This window comes from Ranitomeya variabilis, chromosome 2, assembly GCF_051348905.1.
Source record: "Ranitomeya variabilis isolate aRanVar5 chromosome 2, aRanVar5.hap1, whole genome shotgun sequence".
NCBI classification, from domain to species: domain Eukaryota; kingdom Metazoa; phylum Chordata; class Amphibia; order Anura; family Dendrobatidae; genus Ranitomeya; species Ranitomeya variabilis.
The window spans coordinates 1110985820-1111004001 of NC_135233.1; the positions used below are offsets into that span (position 1 = coordinate 1110985820).

The 18182-nt window shown below is 55.2% G+C and overlaps 1 protein-coding gene across 2 annotated transcripts in view; it reads right to left on the bottom strand.

Moving 5' to 3' along the window:
* Nucleotides 1–362: 362 nt before the first annotated feature.
* The window catches only part of NRBP1 (nuclear receptor binding protein 1), a 95805-nt gene continuing 77985 nt past the window's right edge, over nucleotides 363–18182 (bottom strand). The window contains exons 8-19 of one of the 2 annotated variants that reach the window (XM_077291986.1): nucleotides 16273–16296; nucleotides 12245–12328; nucleotides 12060–12118; nucleotides 11826–11924; nucleotides 11452–11584; nucleotides 8851–8953; nucleotides 8728–8778; nucleotides 8377–8512; nucleotides 8246–8299; nucleotides 1667–1730; nucleotides 1536–1591; nucleotides 363–1461 (exon numbers count right to left, since the gene is read on the bottom strand). In XM_077291986.1, coding sequence (XP_077148101.1) covers nucleotides 1363–1461; nucleotides 1536–1591; nucleotides 1667–1730; nucleotides 8246–8299; nucleotides 8377–8512; nucleotides 8728–8778; nucleotides 8851–8953; nucleotides 11452–11584; nucleotides 11826–11924; nucleotides 12060–12118; nucleotides 12245–12328; nucleotides 16273–16296 — 962 coding nt within the window. In that variant the 3' untranslated portion in view covers nucleotides 363–1362. The remainder of the gene's footprint in view (nucleotides 1462–1535; nucleotides 1592–1666; nucleotides 1731–8245; nucleotides 8300–8376; nucleotides 8513–8727; nucleotides 8779–8850; nucleotides 8954–11451; nucleotides 11585–11825; nucleotides 11925–12059; nucleotides 12119–12244; nucleotides 12329–16272; nucleotides 16297–18182) is intronic. The other variant, XM_077291987.1, reaches the window with a different exon arrangement.

An 18182-nucleotide genomic window follows, 5' to 3' on the forward strand; every position in this document is an offset into this window, starting at 1 on the left:
GGTCATTTTCAGTTGCCGGCAACACCTTGTATATTAATTTGGAAATCACTGGGTTAACCGTGAAGGATCAATTTAAATCCTCCCTCAACACCGTCTACTCCACCACTGCGCAGAACGCCGTCTCCTCCACCACGGCGCAGAACGCCGTCTCCTCCATCACTGCGCAGAACGCCGTCTCCTCCACCACTGCGCAGAACGCCGTCTCCTCCATCACTGCGCAGAACGCCGTCCCCTCCACCACTGCGCAGAACGCCGTCCCCTCCACCACTGCGCAGAACGCCGTCCCCTCCACCACTGCGCAGAACGCCGTCCCCTCCACCACTGCGTGGATTTTCATGAAAACTCTGACAATTTTCAGCAGGTAAATAGAACAAATGTCAACTTTATTTACAGGGAAAACAAAAAAATAAAAAGTTATTAGTTACACATAAAAATGACGACACAAAGAAATACAGGTTAGGTTGATAGTGTGCAAAGCTCTAGAGCGCCGTCTCCATCGCACGGCTAGGCTGGGGTCCAGCAGCGGTCGCCGTCGTGTACCCTCCCTGCACTAGGACCGCCGCTCTGACAGTGGACACTGATGACCCCAGAGACGACACCACATAATACGATCCGTGTCCTCCCATGGAGAGGTCTCCGACCTCCGCCAGTCACCAGCGTCCTTAGCGGTACGACGCTGGACCCGCCACGGCTGTAAACACTACACATGAAGCTCGAGCACTAGGAGGCTGCAGCCAGTGACAGCGGCTGCATGAAAAGCATGACAAGGCAGGAAGCCATGGTCCCCCGTCCTCTGCTGCGCAGCAAAATATGATTGTCCCACCACCCACAGAGAGCAGACAGCAGAGTGCGGCTAACCCTCCAGAACATGGCACTTCCCCATCAGATACATTACTCACACACCGCCAAATCCGCAAGGACGGCCATTCTGTGTGACTAACAGACAACTACTGCGTAAACCGTGTCTAGCCTGGACATGCCAGAGAGCTCAGTCGCACCACTCTCGACCTCTGCAACCAGCCCAAGCAGTCCAAGGAGCTTAACCAAACTGACATCTGCCAAGTTTGTCCTAAAACTGCAGAAATGCCGCTGTGACACTCTGTGTGTGGCCACGATAGCCCCATGTCTGTGACCAGTCCACCATTGATCTCTGCGTCCATCCAGAAGAGTCCAGAGCCGGCAACCAGATGAGCTGCTGTGTCTGGCTAGGACAGTCCAGAGACGTCTACATTGGGGTTTGGCATCTTCCTGCATCCCGTACTGTTCCTGGCTGCAGGGAGGTGGAAATGTTGACAGAGGAGGACGATATTCCTGCTGCAGCGCGGTTTGCGTAGCTGTCCAGCCGGCTGATACTACTAATTGCTATGATGACACCGTAACAGCCATCGCATTCCCATTCCGAGCAAAGAAGAATTTACTGAAGGCTTCTTCAAGTAGACCGGCGAGTCGGCTCTGGTCGGCCTGAAAAATGAAGACAAGATTAGCACCGGGGGCGTTGCACAGTCCTGTACGGACTCCATAGACGGGGCCCTCACCTCACTGACAAAGCCCAGCTGCACCAGCTCCATGGCCAGGTCTGGGATGTGCTCATCTAAAAAGAAATGCGAAAATCATGATCACAGTGGCCAACCCTACAGAACAACCCTGCCCTCAGCTCCATACTCACTAGGTAACACGTCACAGCTCAAGTGTCTATTCAGCTTATCCTCCAGCTTCAGTAGCAACGTCACCTGAGGAGCAAAACCAGATATCACCGACTATAAAAGAAGATGGAGGAGGTAGTGGACAAAGCAGAGGGCGAGAGGAAGGAAGGTCTGCAGAGGACAACAGGTGGCGTGCAAGGAGGCAAGAGCCAGGAGGAGGACGAGAAGAGCCGGGAGGCTGGACACAGTGTGAGAGGAGGGAAGGTCTGCAGAGAAGATGGAAGAGGAAAGGTCTGCAGCGAAGATGGAGGAGGAAGGGGACAAAGCAGAGGGCGAGAGGAAGGAAGGTCTGCAGAGAAGATGGAGGAGGAAGCAGACAAAGCAGAGGGTGAGAGGAAGGAAGGTCTGCAGAGGACAACAGGTGGCGTGAAAGGAGGCAAGAGCCAGGAGGAGGACAAGAAGAGTCGGGAGGCTGAACACCGTGTGAGAGGAGGGAAGGTCTGCAGAGAAGATGGAGGAGGAAGCGGACAGAACTGTGGGCGAGAGGAGGAAAGGTCTGCAGAGGAGAACAGGTGGCGTGAAAGGAGGCAAGAGCCAGGAGGATGACGAGAAGAGCCGGGAGGCTGGACACAGTGTGAGAGGAGGGAAGGTCTGCAGAGAAGATGGAGGAGGAAGAGGACAAAGCAGAGGGTGAGAGGAGGGAAGGTCTGCAGAGAAGATGGAGGAGGAAGCGGACAGATCAGAGGGCGAGAGGAAGGAAGGCCTGCAGAGGAGAACAGGTGGCGTGAAAGGAGGCAAGAGCCAGGAGGAGGACGAGAAGAGCCAGGAGTCTGAACACAGTGTGAGAGGAGGGAAGGTCTGCAGAGAAGATGGAGGAGGTAGTGGACAAAGCAGAGGGCGAGAGGAAGGAAGGTCTGCAGAGGACAACAGGTGGCGTGAAAGGAGGCAAGAGCCAGGAGGAGGACGAGAAGAGCCGGGAGGCTGGACACAGTGTGAGAGGAGGGAAGGTCTGCAGAGAAGATGGAAGAGGAAAGGTCTGCAGCGAAGATGAAGGAGGAAGGGGACAAAGCAGAGGGCGAGAGGAAGGAAGGTCTGCAGAGAAGATGGAGGAGGAAGCAGACAAAGCAGAGGGTGAGAGGAAGGAAGGTCTGCAGAGGACAACAGGTGGCGTGAAAGGAGGCAAGAGCTAGGAGGAGGACGAGAAGAGCCCAGAGGCTGGACAAAGTGTGAGAGGAGGGAAGGTCTGCAGAGAAGATGGAGGAGGAAGCGGACAAAGCAGAGGGCGAGAGGAAGGAAGGTCTGCAGAGGAGAACAGGTGGCGTGAAAGGAGGCAAGAGCCAGGAGGACGAGAAGAGCCGGGAGGCTGGACACAGTGTGAGAGGAGGGAAGGTCCGCAGAGAAGATGGAAGAGGAAACGTCTGCAGAGAAGATGGAGGAGGTAGTGGACAAAGCAGAGGGCAAGAGGAAGGAAGGTCTGCAGAGGACAACAGGTGGCGTGAAAGGAGGCAAGAGCCAGGAGGAAGACGAGAAGAGCCGGGAGGCTGGACACAGTGTGAGAGGAGGGAAGGTCTGCAGAGAAGATGGAAGAGGAAAGGTCTGCAGAGAAGATGGAGGAGGAAGGGGACAAAGCAGAGGGCGAGAGGAAGGAAGGTCTGCAGAGGACAACAGGTGGCGTGAAAGGAGGCAAGAGCCAGGAGGAGGACGAGAAGAGCCAGGAGTCTGGACACAGTGTGAGAGGAGGGAAGGTCTGCAGAGAAGATGGAAGAGGAAACGTCTGCAGAGAAGATGGAGGAGGTAGTGGACAAAGCAGAGGGCGAGAGGAAGGAAGGTCTGCAGAGGACAACAGGTGGCGTGAAAGGAGGCAAGAGCCAGGAGGAGGACGAGAAGAGCCAGGAGTCTGGACACAGTGTGAGAGGAGGGAAGGTCTGCAGAGAAGATGGAGGAGGAAGAGGACAAAGCAGAGGGCGAGAGGAAGGAAGGTCTGCAGAGGAGAACAGGTGGCGTGAAAGAAGGCAAGAGCCAGGAGGAGGACGAGAAGAGCCGGGAGGCTGGACACAGTGTGAGAGGAGGGAAGGTCTGCAGAGAAGATGGAGGAGGAAGCGGACAAAGCAGAGGGTGAGAGGAAGGAAGGTCTGCAGATGAGAACAGGTGGCGTGAAAGGAGGCAAGAGCCAGGAGGAGGACGAGAAGAGCCGGGAGGCTGGACACAGTGTAAGAGGAGGGAAGGTCTGCAGAGAAGATGGAAGAGGAAAGGTCTGCAGTGAAGATGGAGGAGGAAGGGGACAAAGCAGAGGGTGAGAGGAAGGAAGGTCTGCAGAGAAGATGGAGGAGGAAGCAGACAAAGCAGAGGGCGAGAGGAAGGAAGGTCTGCAGAGGACAACAGGTGGCGTGAAAGGAGGCAAGAGCCAGGAGGAGGACGAGAAGAGCCGGGAGGCTGGACACAGTGTGAGAGGAGGGAAGGTCCGCAGAGAAGATGGAAGAGGAAACGTCTGCAGAGAAGATGGAGGAGGTAGTGGACAAAGCAGAGGGCAAGAGGAAGGAAGGTCTGCAGAGGACAACAGGTGGCGTGAAAGGAGGCAAGAGCCAGGAGGAAGACGAGAAGAGCCGGGAGGCTGGACACAGTGTCAGAGGAGGGAAGGTCTGCAGAGAAGATGGAAGAGGAAAGGTCTGCAGAGAAGATGGAGGAGGAAGGGGACAAAGCAGAGGGCGAGAGGAAGGAAGGTCTGCAGAGGACAACAGGTGGCGTGAAAGAAGGCAAGAGCCAGGAGGAGGAAGAGAAGAGCCGGGAGGCTGGACACAGTGTAAGAGGAGGGAAGGTCTGCAGAGAAGATGGAGGAGGAAAGGTCTGCAGAGATGATGGAGGAGGAAGCGGACAAAACAGAGGGCGAGAGGAAGGAAGGTCTGCAGAGGAGAACAGGTGGCGTGAAAGGAGGCAAGAGCCAGGAGGAGGACGAGAAGAGCAGGGAGGTTGGACACCGTGTGAGAGGAGGGAAGGTCTGCAGAGAAGATGGAGGAGGAAGCGGACAAAGCAGAGGGCGAGAGGAAGGAAGGTCTGCAGAGGAGAACAGGTGGCGTGAAAGGAGGCAAGAGCCAGGAGGAGGACGAGAAGAGCCGGGAGGCTGGACACAGTGTGAGAGGAGGGAAGGTCCGCAGAGAAGATGGAAGAGGAAACGTCTGCAGAGAAGATGGAGGAGGTAGTGGACAAAGCAGAGGGCAAGAGGAAGGAAGGTCTGCAGAGGACAACAGGTGGCGTGAAAGGAGGCAAGAGCCAGGAGGAAGACGAGAAGAGCCGGGAGGCTGGACACAGTGTGAGAGGAGGGAAGGTCTGCAGAGAAGATGGAAGAGGAAAGGTCTGCAGAGAAGATGGAGGAGGAAGTGGGAAGAATTGTGGGTGAGAGGAGGAAAGGTCTGCAGAGGAGCTCCAGGATGAAGCAGGCAGAACACAGAATGAGAAGAAGAAAGGTCTGCAGAGGAGAAGAACAGGTGAGGTGAAAGGAGGCAAGAGCCAGGAGGAGGAGGTGAAGAGCAGGCGGGAAGGTCTACGGAGATGACTGGCAAACAAAATATGGTGGAAAAGTGTGGAGAGTGGGGGCAGTAATATATAGAAGAGTAGATAATCTCTGGAGGGTGAGGGCAGTAGTATATAGGGGTGTAAACATCTGTGGAGGGTGAGGGCAGTAGTATATAGGGGTGTAGACATCTGTGGAGGGTGAGGGCAGTAGTATATAGGGGTGTAGACATCTGTGGAGGGTGAGGGCAGTAGTATATAGGGGTGTAGACATCTGTGGAGGGTGAGGGCAGTAGTATATAGGGGTGTAAACGTCTGTGGAGGGTGAAGGCAGTAGTATATAGGGGTGTAAACATCTGTGGAGGGTGAGGGCAGTAGTATATAGGGGTGTAGACATCTGTGGAGGGTGAGGGCAGTAGTATATAGGGGTGTAAACGTCTGTGGAGGGTGAGGGCAGTAGTATATAGGGGTGTAAACATCTGTGGAGGGTGAGGGCAGTAGTATGTAGGGGTGTAGACGTCGCCTGTGAAGGCCATGGTGGGGGCAGTAGTATGTAGGGGTGTAGACATCTGTGGAGGGTGAGGGCAGTAGTATGTAGGGGTGTAGACATCGCCTGTGAAGGCCATGGTGGGGGCAGTAGTATATAGGGGTGTAAACGTCTGTGGAGAGTGAGGGCAGCAGTATGTAGGGGTGTAGACATCGCCTGTGAAGGCCATGGTGGGGGCAGTAGTATATAGGGGTGTAGACATCGCCTGTAGAGGGTGGGGGCAGTAGTATATAGGGGTGTAGACATCTGTGGAGGGTGAGGGCAGTAGTATGTAGGGGTGTAGACATCGCCTGTGAAGGCCATGGTGGGGGCAGTAGTATATAGGGGTGTAAACATCTGTGGAGGGTGAGGGCAGCAGTATGTAGGGGTGTAGACATCGCCTGTGAAGGCCATGGTGGGGGCAGTAGTATGTAGGGGTGTAGACCGCCTGTGAAGGCCATGGTGGGGGCAGTAGTATATAGGGGTGTAGACATCGGTGGAGGGTGAGGGCAGTAGTATGTAGGGGTGTAGACATCTGTGGAGGGTGAGGGCAGTAGTATGTAGGGGTGTAGACATCGCCTGTGAAGGCCATGGTGGGGGCAGTAGTATGTAGGGGTGTAGACCGCCTGTGAAGGCCATGGTGGGGGCAGTAGTATGTAGGGGTGTAGACCGCCTGTGAAGGCCATGGTGGGGGCAGTAGTATGTAGGGGTGTAGACATCGCCTGTAGAGGGTGGGGGCAGTAGTATATAGGGGTGTAGACATCGCCTGTGAAGGCCATGGTGGGGGCAGTAGTATGTAGGGGTGTAGACATCGCCTGTGAAGGCCATGGTGGGGGCAGTAGTATATAGGGGTGTAGACATCGCCTGTAGAGGGTGGGGGCAGTAGTATATAGGGGTGTAGACATCGCCTGTGAAGGCCATGGTGGGGGCAGTAGTATGTAGGGGTGTAGACATCGCCTGTGAAGGCCATGGTGGGGGCAGTAGTATGTAGGGGTGTAGACCGCCTGTGAAGGCCATGGTGGGGGCAGTAGTATGTAGGGGTGTAGACCGCCTGTGAAGGCCATGGTGGGGGCAGTAGTATGTAGGGGTGTAGACATCGCCTGTGAAGGCCATGGTGGGGGCAGTAGTATGTAGGGGTGTAGACATCGCCTGTGAAGGCCATGGTGGGGGCAGTAGTATGTAGGGGTGTAGACCGCCTGTGAAGGCCATGGTGAGGGCAGTAGTATGTAGGGGTGTAGACATCGCCTGTGAAGGCCATGGTGGGGGCAGTAGTATGTAGGGGTGTAGACCGCCTGTGAAGGCCATGGTGAGGGCAGTAGTATGTAGGGGTGTAGACATCGCCTGTGAAGGCCATGGTGGGGGCAGTAGTATGTAGGGGTGTAGACATCGCCTGTGAAGGCCATGGTGGGGGCAGTAGTATGTAGGGGTGTAGACCGCCTGTGAAGGCCATGGTGAGGGCAGTAGTATGTAGGGGTGTAGACATCGCCTGTGAAGGCCATGGTGGGGGCAGTAGTATATAGGGGTGTAGACATCGCCTGTGAAGGCCATGGTGGGGGCAGTAGTATATAGGGGTGTAGACATCGCCTGTAGAGGGTGGGGGCAGTAGTATATAGGGGTGTAGACATCGCCTGTAGAGGGTGAGGGCAGTAGTATGTAGGGGTGTAGACCGCCTGTGAAGGCCATGGTGGGGACAGCAGTATGTAGGGGTGTAGACCGCCTGTGAAGGCCATGGTGGGGGCAGTAGTATGTAGGGGTGTAGACATCGCCTGTGAAGGCCATGGTGGGGGCAGTAGTATATAGGGGTGTAGACATCGCCTGTAGAGGGTGGGGGCAGTAGTATATAGGGGTGTAGACATCGCCTGTGAAGGCCATGGTGGGGGCAGTAGTATGTAGGGGTGTAGACATCGCCTGTGAAGGCCATGGTGGGGGCAGTAGTATATAGGGGTGTAGACCGCCTGTGAAGGCCATGGTGGGGGCAGTAGTATGTAGGGGTGTAGACCGCCTGTGAAGGCCATGGTGGGGGCAGTAGTATGTAGGGGTGTAGACCGCCTGTGAAGGCCATGGTGGGGGCAGTAGTATGTAGGGGTGTAGACCGCCTGTGAAGGCCATGGTGGGGGCAGTAGTATGTAGGGGTGTAGACATCGCCTGTGAAGGCCATGGTGGGGGCAGTAGTATGTAGGGGTGTAGACCGCCTGTGAAGGCCATGGTGGGGGCAGTAGTATGTAGGGGTGTAGACCGCCTGTGAAGGCCATGGTGGGGGCAGTAGTATGTAGGGGTGTAGACATCGCCTGTGAAGGCCATGGTGGGGGCAGTAGTATGTAGGGGTGTAGACCGCCTGTGAAGGCCATGGTGGGGGCAGTAGTATGTAGGGGTGTAGACATCGCCTGTGAAGGCCATGGTGGGGGCAGTAGTATATAGGGGTGTAGACATCGGTGGAGGGTGAGGGCAGTAGTATGTAGGGGTGTAGACATCGCCTGTGAAGGCCATGGTGGGGGCAGTAGTATGTAGGGGTGTAGACCGCCTGTGAAGGCCATGGTGGGGGTAGTAGTTGCACTGCACACAGTCTTACATGGGTCTTGGCTCCTTCGTCCACAGACTCGATGTTGCACTGCATCTGCACCACCTGCACAGCACAACGATAGAGTGTCAGCTCTGAGGATCACGCCAACCACCGCTCTAACTATGAAACCTACAACTCGCCTTCCGTGTCTCCAACTCAGCCGGTTCGGGAGTTGGGGTCTTCACAGAGGGAGGAACGACGGGGGATTTAACCACTTCCTGTTGTGGCTGCTGAGGTCGAGGAATTCCAAATGCGGTCAGGGGGTAAATGCCATTTCTACAGGACAGGAAATAAATCTGTGACCCACTACAACTCCCAGCCGACTCTCCCCTGATCTCCGTCAGCATAGCTTTCTCTGGCTGCGACGGACTACGACACCCAGCTGGCCTATGGCTAATACTCTTGCATTCCTACCTAAGGTGTGATCCCAGCTGTGGTGGACTACAACACCCAGCTAACCCCCGATCTTCTCTGAGCGATTAACTTCTCACCTGACATCTTCTAGAAACTTGTCCAGCTCCAGAGCCGGGGACTGAGAGAACCTGAGGAACAGAGAGAAGTGACACCCAGTGGACGGGAGGATGGAAGCAGGCATCATGGCTGACAATACTCACATCATCTGCACACCAACACGGTCACAGTGATTGATTTCAGCCAAGACGGCGCTCATATCCCGGTTCTTCGTCATTTCTTCTAAGGCGTTTTCAGGTATCATGTCTGTAGGAGGAGAAGACACTGCAGACCCGAACACCAGGAAAAAGGCCAGGCACAGGGCAAACGAGCAAGCCACAACTCAGAGAGCATGAGGGAAGACGAGCGAGTCATGGTAGAAGGGGGAACAGGGAAGACGAGTGAGCCACGACCAAGTAGGCGGGAAGACGAGTGAGCCATGGTAGAAGGGGGAACAGGGAAGACGAGTGAGCCGCAACCAAGACGGCGAAGGGGAGGGAAGACGAGTGAGCCACGACCAAGACGCGGGAAGACGAGTGAGCCACGGTAGAAGGGGAAACAGGGAAGACGAGCGAGCCACGGTAGAAGGGGAAACAGGGAAGACGAGTGAGCCACGACCAAGACGGCGGGAAGACGAGTGAGCCATGGTAGAAGGGGAAACAGGGAAGACAAGCAAGCCGCAACCAAGACGGCGAAGGGGAGGGAAGACGAGCGAGCCACAGCCAAGACGGCGGGAAGACGAATGAGCCACGGTAGAAGGGGAAACAGGGAAGACGAGCGAGCCACGGTAGAAGGGGAAACGGAAGACGAGTGAGCCACGACCAAGACGGAAAAAGGGGAGGGAAGACGAGCGAGCCACGGTAGAAGGGGAAACAGGGAAGACGAGCGAGCCACGGTAGAAGGGGAAACGGAAGACGAGTGAGCAGCGACCAAGACGGAAAAAGGGGAGGGAAGACGAGCGAGCCACGGTAGAAGGGGAAACAGGGAAGACGAGCGAGCCACGGTAGAAGGGGAAACGGAAGACGAGTGAGCCACGACCAAGACGGCGGGAAGACGAGTGAGCCATGGTAGAAGGGGAAACAGGGAAGACGAGCGAGCCGCAACCAAGACGGCGAAGGGGAGGGAAGACGAGTGAGCCACGACCAAGACGGCGGGAAGACGAGTGAGCCACGGTAGAAGGGGAAACAGGGAAGACGAGCGAGCCACGGTAGAAGGGGAAACAGGGAAGACGAGTGAGCAGCGACCAAGACGGCGAAGGGGAGGGAAGACGAGCGAGCCACGGTAGAAGGGGAAACAGGGAAGACGAGTGAGCAGCGACCAAGACGGCGAAGGGGAGGGAAGACGAGAGAGCCACGGTAGAAGGGGAAACAGGGAAGACGAGCAAGCCACGGTAGAAGGGGAAACAGGGAAGACGAGTGAGCAGCGACCAAGACGGCGAAGGGGAGGGAAGACGAGTGAGCCACGGTCCAAGGGGAAACAGGGAAGACGAGTGAGCCGCAACCAAGACGGCGAAGGGGAGGGAAGAAGAGTGAGCCACGGTAGAAGGGGAAACAGGGAAGACGAGTGAACCATGACTAAGACACGGCTAAGGGGAGGGAAGATTAATGAGCCATAGTAGAAGAGGGAACAGGGAAGATGAGCGAGCCATGACTAGAAGGGAAAAAAGAAAATCAAGAGACAGCTTACAAGGAAGTGAGAGAAGACGAGCGAGCCACGAGTAAGAAAGGTCTAAGGGGAGGGAAGACGAGCGAGCCATGGCAGAAGGGGTAACAGGGAAGACGAGTGAGTCACGACAGACTGAGGGGGAGAAAAGACGAGTAAGCTACAAATCACAAAGGAGTTAGAGAAGACGAGCGAGCCATGACTAAGACAGGGCTAAGGGGAGGGAAGATGAGTAAGCCATGGTAGAAGGGGAAATGAGTGAGCCACGACTAAGACAGGTTTAAGGGGAGGGAAGACGAGCGAGACACGGTAGAAAGGGGAACATGGTAGACAAGTGAGCCATGGTAGAAGGGGAAACAGGGAAGATGAGTGAGCCACGACTCATAGGGGGAAGAAAAGCTCACAGCTCACATGGCGGTGGTGGGGGGACGACGAGTGAGCCACGGCTCGCATGAGGGTTGGGGGGATGGAGGGAGGATAGTTGAGCCATGACACACATGGGGGGAGGGAAGATGAGCAAGCCTATAAGGCAAGGGGGGGTGGGGGGGAGGTGGCGAAAGAAAATGAGCGATCCACGAGTCAGGGGAAGGGAAGACAAGTGATTCAAGACTCAGACAAAAAAGACGAGCGATCCTTGTTGGACAGGTGTAGGGCCTAGGTAGATGAACATACCGTGGCTCAGATGGAAGGAAACAAGCGAGTCCTGGCTGACAGGGGGAGGGAAGGCAAACAAGCCATGACACATGGGGGAAGGGAGGGGAAGATGAGCGATCCATGAAGGATGGGAGTAGTGCGGCCATGGTTCAGATGGAGGGGGTATATAGAGAAGCTGAGCGAGCCACAGCTCAGATGATGGTGGGGGTGCAGAGGAAGAGTCACAGCAACCACAGCACAGATGGGGAAATGAGACAAAGGACCGCTGGTTAAGACAGGACGCAGTGGAGGAGACACACGTGTCACAGTTCAGACAGTGGTAAGGGGAAGGAGACGCAGGAACCACAGCTCAGACGGGGCTCGGGGGAAAAGGCACAGGAACCACGGCTCAGACAGAGGAGTGTGTGAGGAGACGTACAGGCCACGATTCAGGGTGGCAGTCTACTCACGCTGATGAGCCACAATACAATGAGCTGCCAGTAGCTTCAGAGACGGCACCTCAAACAGAGCCTGGTGGAAGAGTAGCTCCCGGGCAGTGGGACGTTTACTTGGGTCCATCTCCAAACACTTCTGGATGAATTCCTACCATAAAGTGACACGTAGATGAGGTCACAATGCCAAGAAGGCACCTTGTAGATATCACAACATGCAGACAGCTGGGGACGTCATCTTCCAGTTACCATACAACCAGCACATGGAGGAATGGCGTACTGTCACCAGAGCCGGCGGCTGTCCCAGTGAACACCCCAACAATCCCTACAGACCTCCAAATTCATCATAAGACCATGCACGGGAACATGTGGACACTCATGGGGATACTCACCCTCTGTAGGGGGTCCTCCAAAGATTGGATCGCATTGTTTATAGCCTCCTGGGGGACGAACGACGACTCTCCATTTCCTTGGATCTCTAGAACTGCCATCTGCAGACACAAAGGTCACAGTTACGAGTAGCACCGTACACACACAGTATCAGTGTCAGTGGAAATTATATCTACAGCAACACCTATCAGACTGCTCAGGATACCAGCAACTCTGCCCCCCAGCCATCATCTCACCTCCAGGGCACACATCCCGAATGAGTAGATGTCCACAGCGGTTGTCACATTTGTCACTTCTGTAACAGAAGAGACATCAGTCACAATGCTGAATATGACCTCATCGACCTGACATCCCAGAACCGGACTGAGCCCCAAACTCCCACCACAATATCACATGCTGAGCTTGCCCAATGACCAGTTACCTCCATATTCAGGTGCAAAAAAGTGCAGGTTCTTCTGCTCCTCCCGACAGGTCTTCACGTGGTTGTTGATTGTGTCTGGTGCCACTGGAAAAAGGAATAAAAGATCTCAAACACCACCCACAACTAGCAGCACAGAAGAAACGCAAAGGCATCGAGGAATGAGAACCCAGAAGAGTCAGCCCGGGAGACCGATATCATCACTGCCCCCTCGCAGCCATCAGGCAACTAATCACAGTCCACAAACATACACTACCCTACCAGAGGGTAAAAATCACTGAACAGCAAGGTAACCAAAGGGGAACTACAAGTAGCTAAGCATCACAGCTGACAAGAAGACCATAAGGTCACTGTGTGGCTACAGGACACACAGGAAGTCCGAGATAGCAAACTGAAGACATGTGAAGACCACTTGTGTCCATTGTGATCATGAGGCGACCAGGTGGGGTCACCACAGAGACGTGAGGCCCTAAATGGTGAGTGACGTTTTCTATAGATTACACGTGGTCACTAAAGGGCCACAGATATGAAGCCCTTAATGGTCACTGACGTCACCCAAAGACAACTCATGCTCATTATGGCCATGATAAACTGCTGGTTGATCATCATACATGTGCAGGTCCTGTAGGCAATCACTGTGGGATCACCGCCTGCTGATAATTGGCATTGTAAAGTTACAGAAAATCTTGTGTCTGGGATAAAGTCAGACCATGGGGCATCCGCATCTCCGAGCAGAAGCCTTCCCCAGTAACCACCTTGGAGCAGAATTCAAATATGAAAAAAGGACAATAGTGGAATGCGATGACGAGAGGTGACCGCCACGTAGCATTAATGTCCTGCCTGTTGGAGCAGACACGTGTGAATGACACGGGCTGCGCCTCGTAATGCTGAGAGGAGGTGACCAGAGAAAGGAATGAGAAATCCTGAGCAAACCCAAGAGCGAAGAGATTCTGGATCAACGTAATACTCAACGAACAAGTGTATGTGACCAGCAGAGAAGCACTGACGGCACAGCACCGGTGAGGCGATACCAGGCAGTAGGTGCTGTTGCCCCCTACATCATGAAGGTCAGCAACAGCTTCACAGTCAAACCTCATTATCCATAATCAAAGGTCTTCTGGAATCCAAACTAGGTCTACTCAGAAGTCAAAGTCACTGAAGAATTCACACCCCAACCTGGAGAACAAAATAATGGGGTAAGAAAACCTCCACAGGAGAACCAACCACTACTCCAATCATCAGGAGACCAATGTCTGGAGCATCTCAACCTGAGCAACCCTAAAATACAAACTCGATGAGCTGATGCTTCCCTTCCATGTCTCCTAACAGTTGTCGCTCTGGAGGCCTGACCACCATCCATCCATTGAAGGTGCCAGTGCAAAATATGGAGGCCACAGCAATTCCCCATGTGCACTGTGTGATACAAACAAGTCCCAGCATATAGCTGCAATCAATCATTCACCCCACTGTACATGCGGGTTATCAGTAACATTTCTAAACTTTCTGCAAAGAAACAATGAACAACAATGTAAATCTCTGATCACCAGTAATATAACAGAGGGTTCTCCAAATTCACCACAAATGCCAGCATTACTGACTGATGAGGCCTCAAGATTATTCATCTTTTCACGAACGACCCTTTTGGCTACGCATCACATTGGCAGCAGGTTACAACAGCCAGATTCCTAAGGAATTTCAGTCCAGTCCTTGTAGACAGATCACTAATATTAAAGGTTTTGCTGCAGCTACCTTCTTCACATCTCAAAGATTTACTATGGGATTCGAGTCAGACGACCGATGGCCCCTCCAGAATCTTCCAGGACTTCTCCCATGCCTTAGTGGACTGGGAGGTGCTGGGATCATTGTCTTGTTGGAAGGCCTAATGATGCCTGAGCTTCAGCTTCACACAGAAGGCAAAACATTCTCGTAGGATTTTACTGTAGACATCGCCGAGCCTCCATCATACTTCACTGTAGACATCACAGAGTCCCCACCGTGCTTCACTGTAGTCATTAATAAGCCCCCGCCCTGTTTCACTGTAGACAGAGTCCCCACCGTGCTTCACTGTAGACAGAGTCCTCACTGTGCTTTACTGTAGTCATTAATAAGCCTCCGCCGTGCTTCACAGTAGACAGAGTCCTCACTGTGCTTTACTGTAGACATCAAAGAGTCCCCACCGTGCTTCACTGTAGACATTAATAAGCCCCCGCCTTGTTTCACTGTAGACAGAGTCCCCACTGTGCTTCACTGTAGACAGAGACCTCACTGTGCTTTACTGTAGTCATTAATAAGCCCCCGCTGTGTTTCACTGTAGACATCAGAGTCCTCGCCATGCTTCACTGTAGACAGAGTCCTCACTGTGCTTTACTGTAGACATCAGAGTCCCCACCGTGCTTCACTGTAGACCAGGGGGAGACCTCGAGGGCCTCAAACCATGCGTGTTTTCAAGATTTCCTTCTCATTGCACAAGGTGCTGGAATCATTCTGTGCAGGTGATTAAATGATCACCTGTGCAATACAAGGAAATCCTGAAAACATGACCTGTTTGCAGCCCTTGAGGAATGCAGTTTGACACCCCTGCTGTAGACATCACAGAGTCCCCACCATGCTTCACTGTAGTCATTAATTAGCCCCCACCGTGCTTCACTCCTCATCTTGGCATGCTTAGCATGTCAATCTCCGCAAGGAGAAACGATACTTACTGTAGACATCACAGAGTCCCAGCCATGCTTTACAAGACATCACCGATTCCCAACCGTGCTTCTTTGTGGACATCACCGCGCCCCTTTCATGCTTCACTGTAGTCATTACCAAGACTCTGACGTGCTTCTCTGTAGAAATCACCGAGCCCAACCATATGTCTGGAAATTTCCGGTGATTTGTTAACAGAACAGAATCCCAGAACTTCTGTGGTTGTGTCTCGGATTTGAGCACTTTGGAGGTGACTTTTCCTGAGCTTTTGGGTGTATGTTTTGGTATTCACTGCCACAAAATCTTCTCCAGGTCTTCAGAAGTCCCTGGAGTGTTTTTGAGCACCTGCAGGAATCTGGTGGCAACCAATGACAGCTTTCTGTCTATCACATCCAGGTAGTCTAGCCGGTGTTCCTGCGGCTTTGTGCAAGGAGCTCTTCTCTTACAAGCTGGGATTTTCAGCGAGCTGGAGATGATTACCCATGAGGAGGAGAGTAAGGTTCCACAAGCTGGTGCCTGGCGATGCTTCACGTCAGCAGGTCCCACCAGTGGTCTGCTAAGTACTAATCAGGCTGGTCATGAAGGGGGAAATCATGGTGAGACTGCCGCAGTCAGTAAAGAGGCAATCCATGGAGATTTGTGACCAGCGATTTACATTATTTGTGTTTTATTTCAAACAGCAGAAAGATTGTACATTTTAGTAATAAACCGAAATGACAACGTGACTGACTGCAGCCGTGGATGGTGGGATTTACCCCTCACTGGCGTTGACTTTTCAGAAACAATCAATGATATTCGGACATGGTAGCCGTCTGGACGTCGTTTACTGCAGAATCTGCTCTGCTAATGTGCAGCCATGAGGTGACCACCATTACCTGAGAGCGAGCCTCCAGCAGGGTCCGCAGAGATCTCACCCCCCACCCATCCATTCCCCAGCACAGAGCATCGATAAGCAAGCAGCGGAGGGTGAGCATCAGAGCCCCCCACCCACAATCCCTGCAGAGGAGGTGGAAATGCAATGAAGATGAGAAAGGGTTAAAGAGAAGCCATCTATGGGGACATGCACACATGGAGGGGCTCCTACATGCTACGGAGCTACAAAACTCAGCAGCAAACAAACCCGGAAAGGCGGCCGAGCTCCTGACCGGCCAAGCCAGAGAGAGGAAAAGGGTATGCGGCCTCGTACAAGCGATCCCACCGCCCGGAGCTGCAATCACCCATGTAACCAGGATGGTCAGGAGGGAAGCCGCACTCCAGGTGGTCACATGGGCGAGTGCCACAAGCTGAACACAGATACAATGCAACAACAGAAACATCACAGAGCTGAAGAGTCGTCTCACCATTAGCAAAAATCCTATGAAAGACTGGTGTGGAGACAGAGCGGCCGAAGCAGGAGATAAAACGAGACAAGTCAATGAGTGGATGGAACGGCTGGGGGTGGAGGGAGCACGTCATAAATACAGGAGGTGGGACATGCACCGCCGCGCTCACACCAACCCGCCAGCCACGGGGTACCGCTGCACCCACGCACACACACGGGACCGCTGCACCCGTGCACACACACGGGACCGCTGCACCCGTGCACACACACATGGGACCGCTGGGACCGCTGCACCCGCGCGCACACACATGGGACCGCTGCACCCGCGCACACACATGGGACCGCTGCACCCGCGCACACACATGGGACCGCTGCACCCGCGCACACACACGGGACCGCTGCACCCGCGCACACACACGGTACCGCTGCACCCGCGCACACACACGGGACCGCTGCACCCGTGCACACACACGGGACCGCTGCACCCGTGCACACACATGGGACCGCTGCACCCGCGCACACACATGGGACCGCTGCATCCGCGCGCACACACATGGGACCGCTGCACCCGCGCACACACACATGGGACCGCTGCACCCGCGCACACACACATGGGACCGCTGCACCCGCGCACACACACATGGGACCGCTGCACCCGCGCACACACATGGGACCGCTGCACCCGCGCGCACACACATGGGACCGCTGCACCCGCGCGCACACACATGGGACCGCTGCACCCGCGCGCACACACATGGGACCGCTGCACCCGCGCACACACATGGGACCGCTGCACCCGCGCACACACATGGGACCGCTGCACCCGCGCACACACATGGGACCGCTGCACCCGCGCACACACATGGGACCGCTGCACCCGCGCACACACATGGGACCGCTGCACCCGCGCACACACATGGGACCGCTGCACCCGCGCACACACGGGGATCGCTGTACCTGTACAAACACACTGGGCCCGGGGACCGCTGCACCCGCGCGCACACACACGGGACCACTGCACCCGCACGCACACACACACACACACACACACACACACACGGAACCGCTGCACCCGGGCACACACACTGGGCCCGGGGACCGCTGCACCCGCGCACACACGGGGATCGCTGCACCTGTGCAAAAACACACGGGGACTGCTGCACCCATGCACCTGTACAAACACACTGGACCCGGAGAACGCTGCACCCGTACAAACACACTGGGCCAGGGGACCGCTGCACCCGTACAAACACACTGGGCCCGCTGCACCCGTACAAACACACTGGGACCGCTGCACCCGCACAAACACACTGGGCCAGGGGACCGCTGCACCCGCGCACACACACGGGGACCACTGCACCCGTACAAACACACTGGGACCGCTGCACCCGCACAAACACACTGGGCCCGGGGACCGCTGCACCCGCGCACACACACGGGGACCACTGCACCCGTACAAACACACTGGGACCGCTGCACCCGCACAAACACACTGGGCCCGGGGACCGCTGCACCCGCGCACACACACGGGGACCACTGCACCTGTACAAACACACTGGGACCGCTGCACCCGCGCACGCGCACACACACGGCCCGGGGACCGCTGCACCTGTACAAACACACTGGGCCTAGGGACTGCTGCACCCGTGCACACAAACGGGGACGACGGACCGCTGCACCTGTACAAACAAACTGGGCCCGGGGACCGCTGCACCCGTCCACCTGTACAAACAAACTGGGCCCGGGGACCGCTGCACCCGTCCACCTGTACAAACACACTGGGCCCGGGGACCGCTGCACCCGTCCACCTGTACAAACACACTGGGCCCGGGGACCGCTGCACCCGTCCACCTGTACAAACACACTGGGCTCGGGGACCGCTGCACCCGTCCACCTGTACAAACACACTGGGCCCGGGAACCTCTGCAC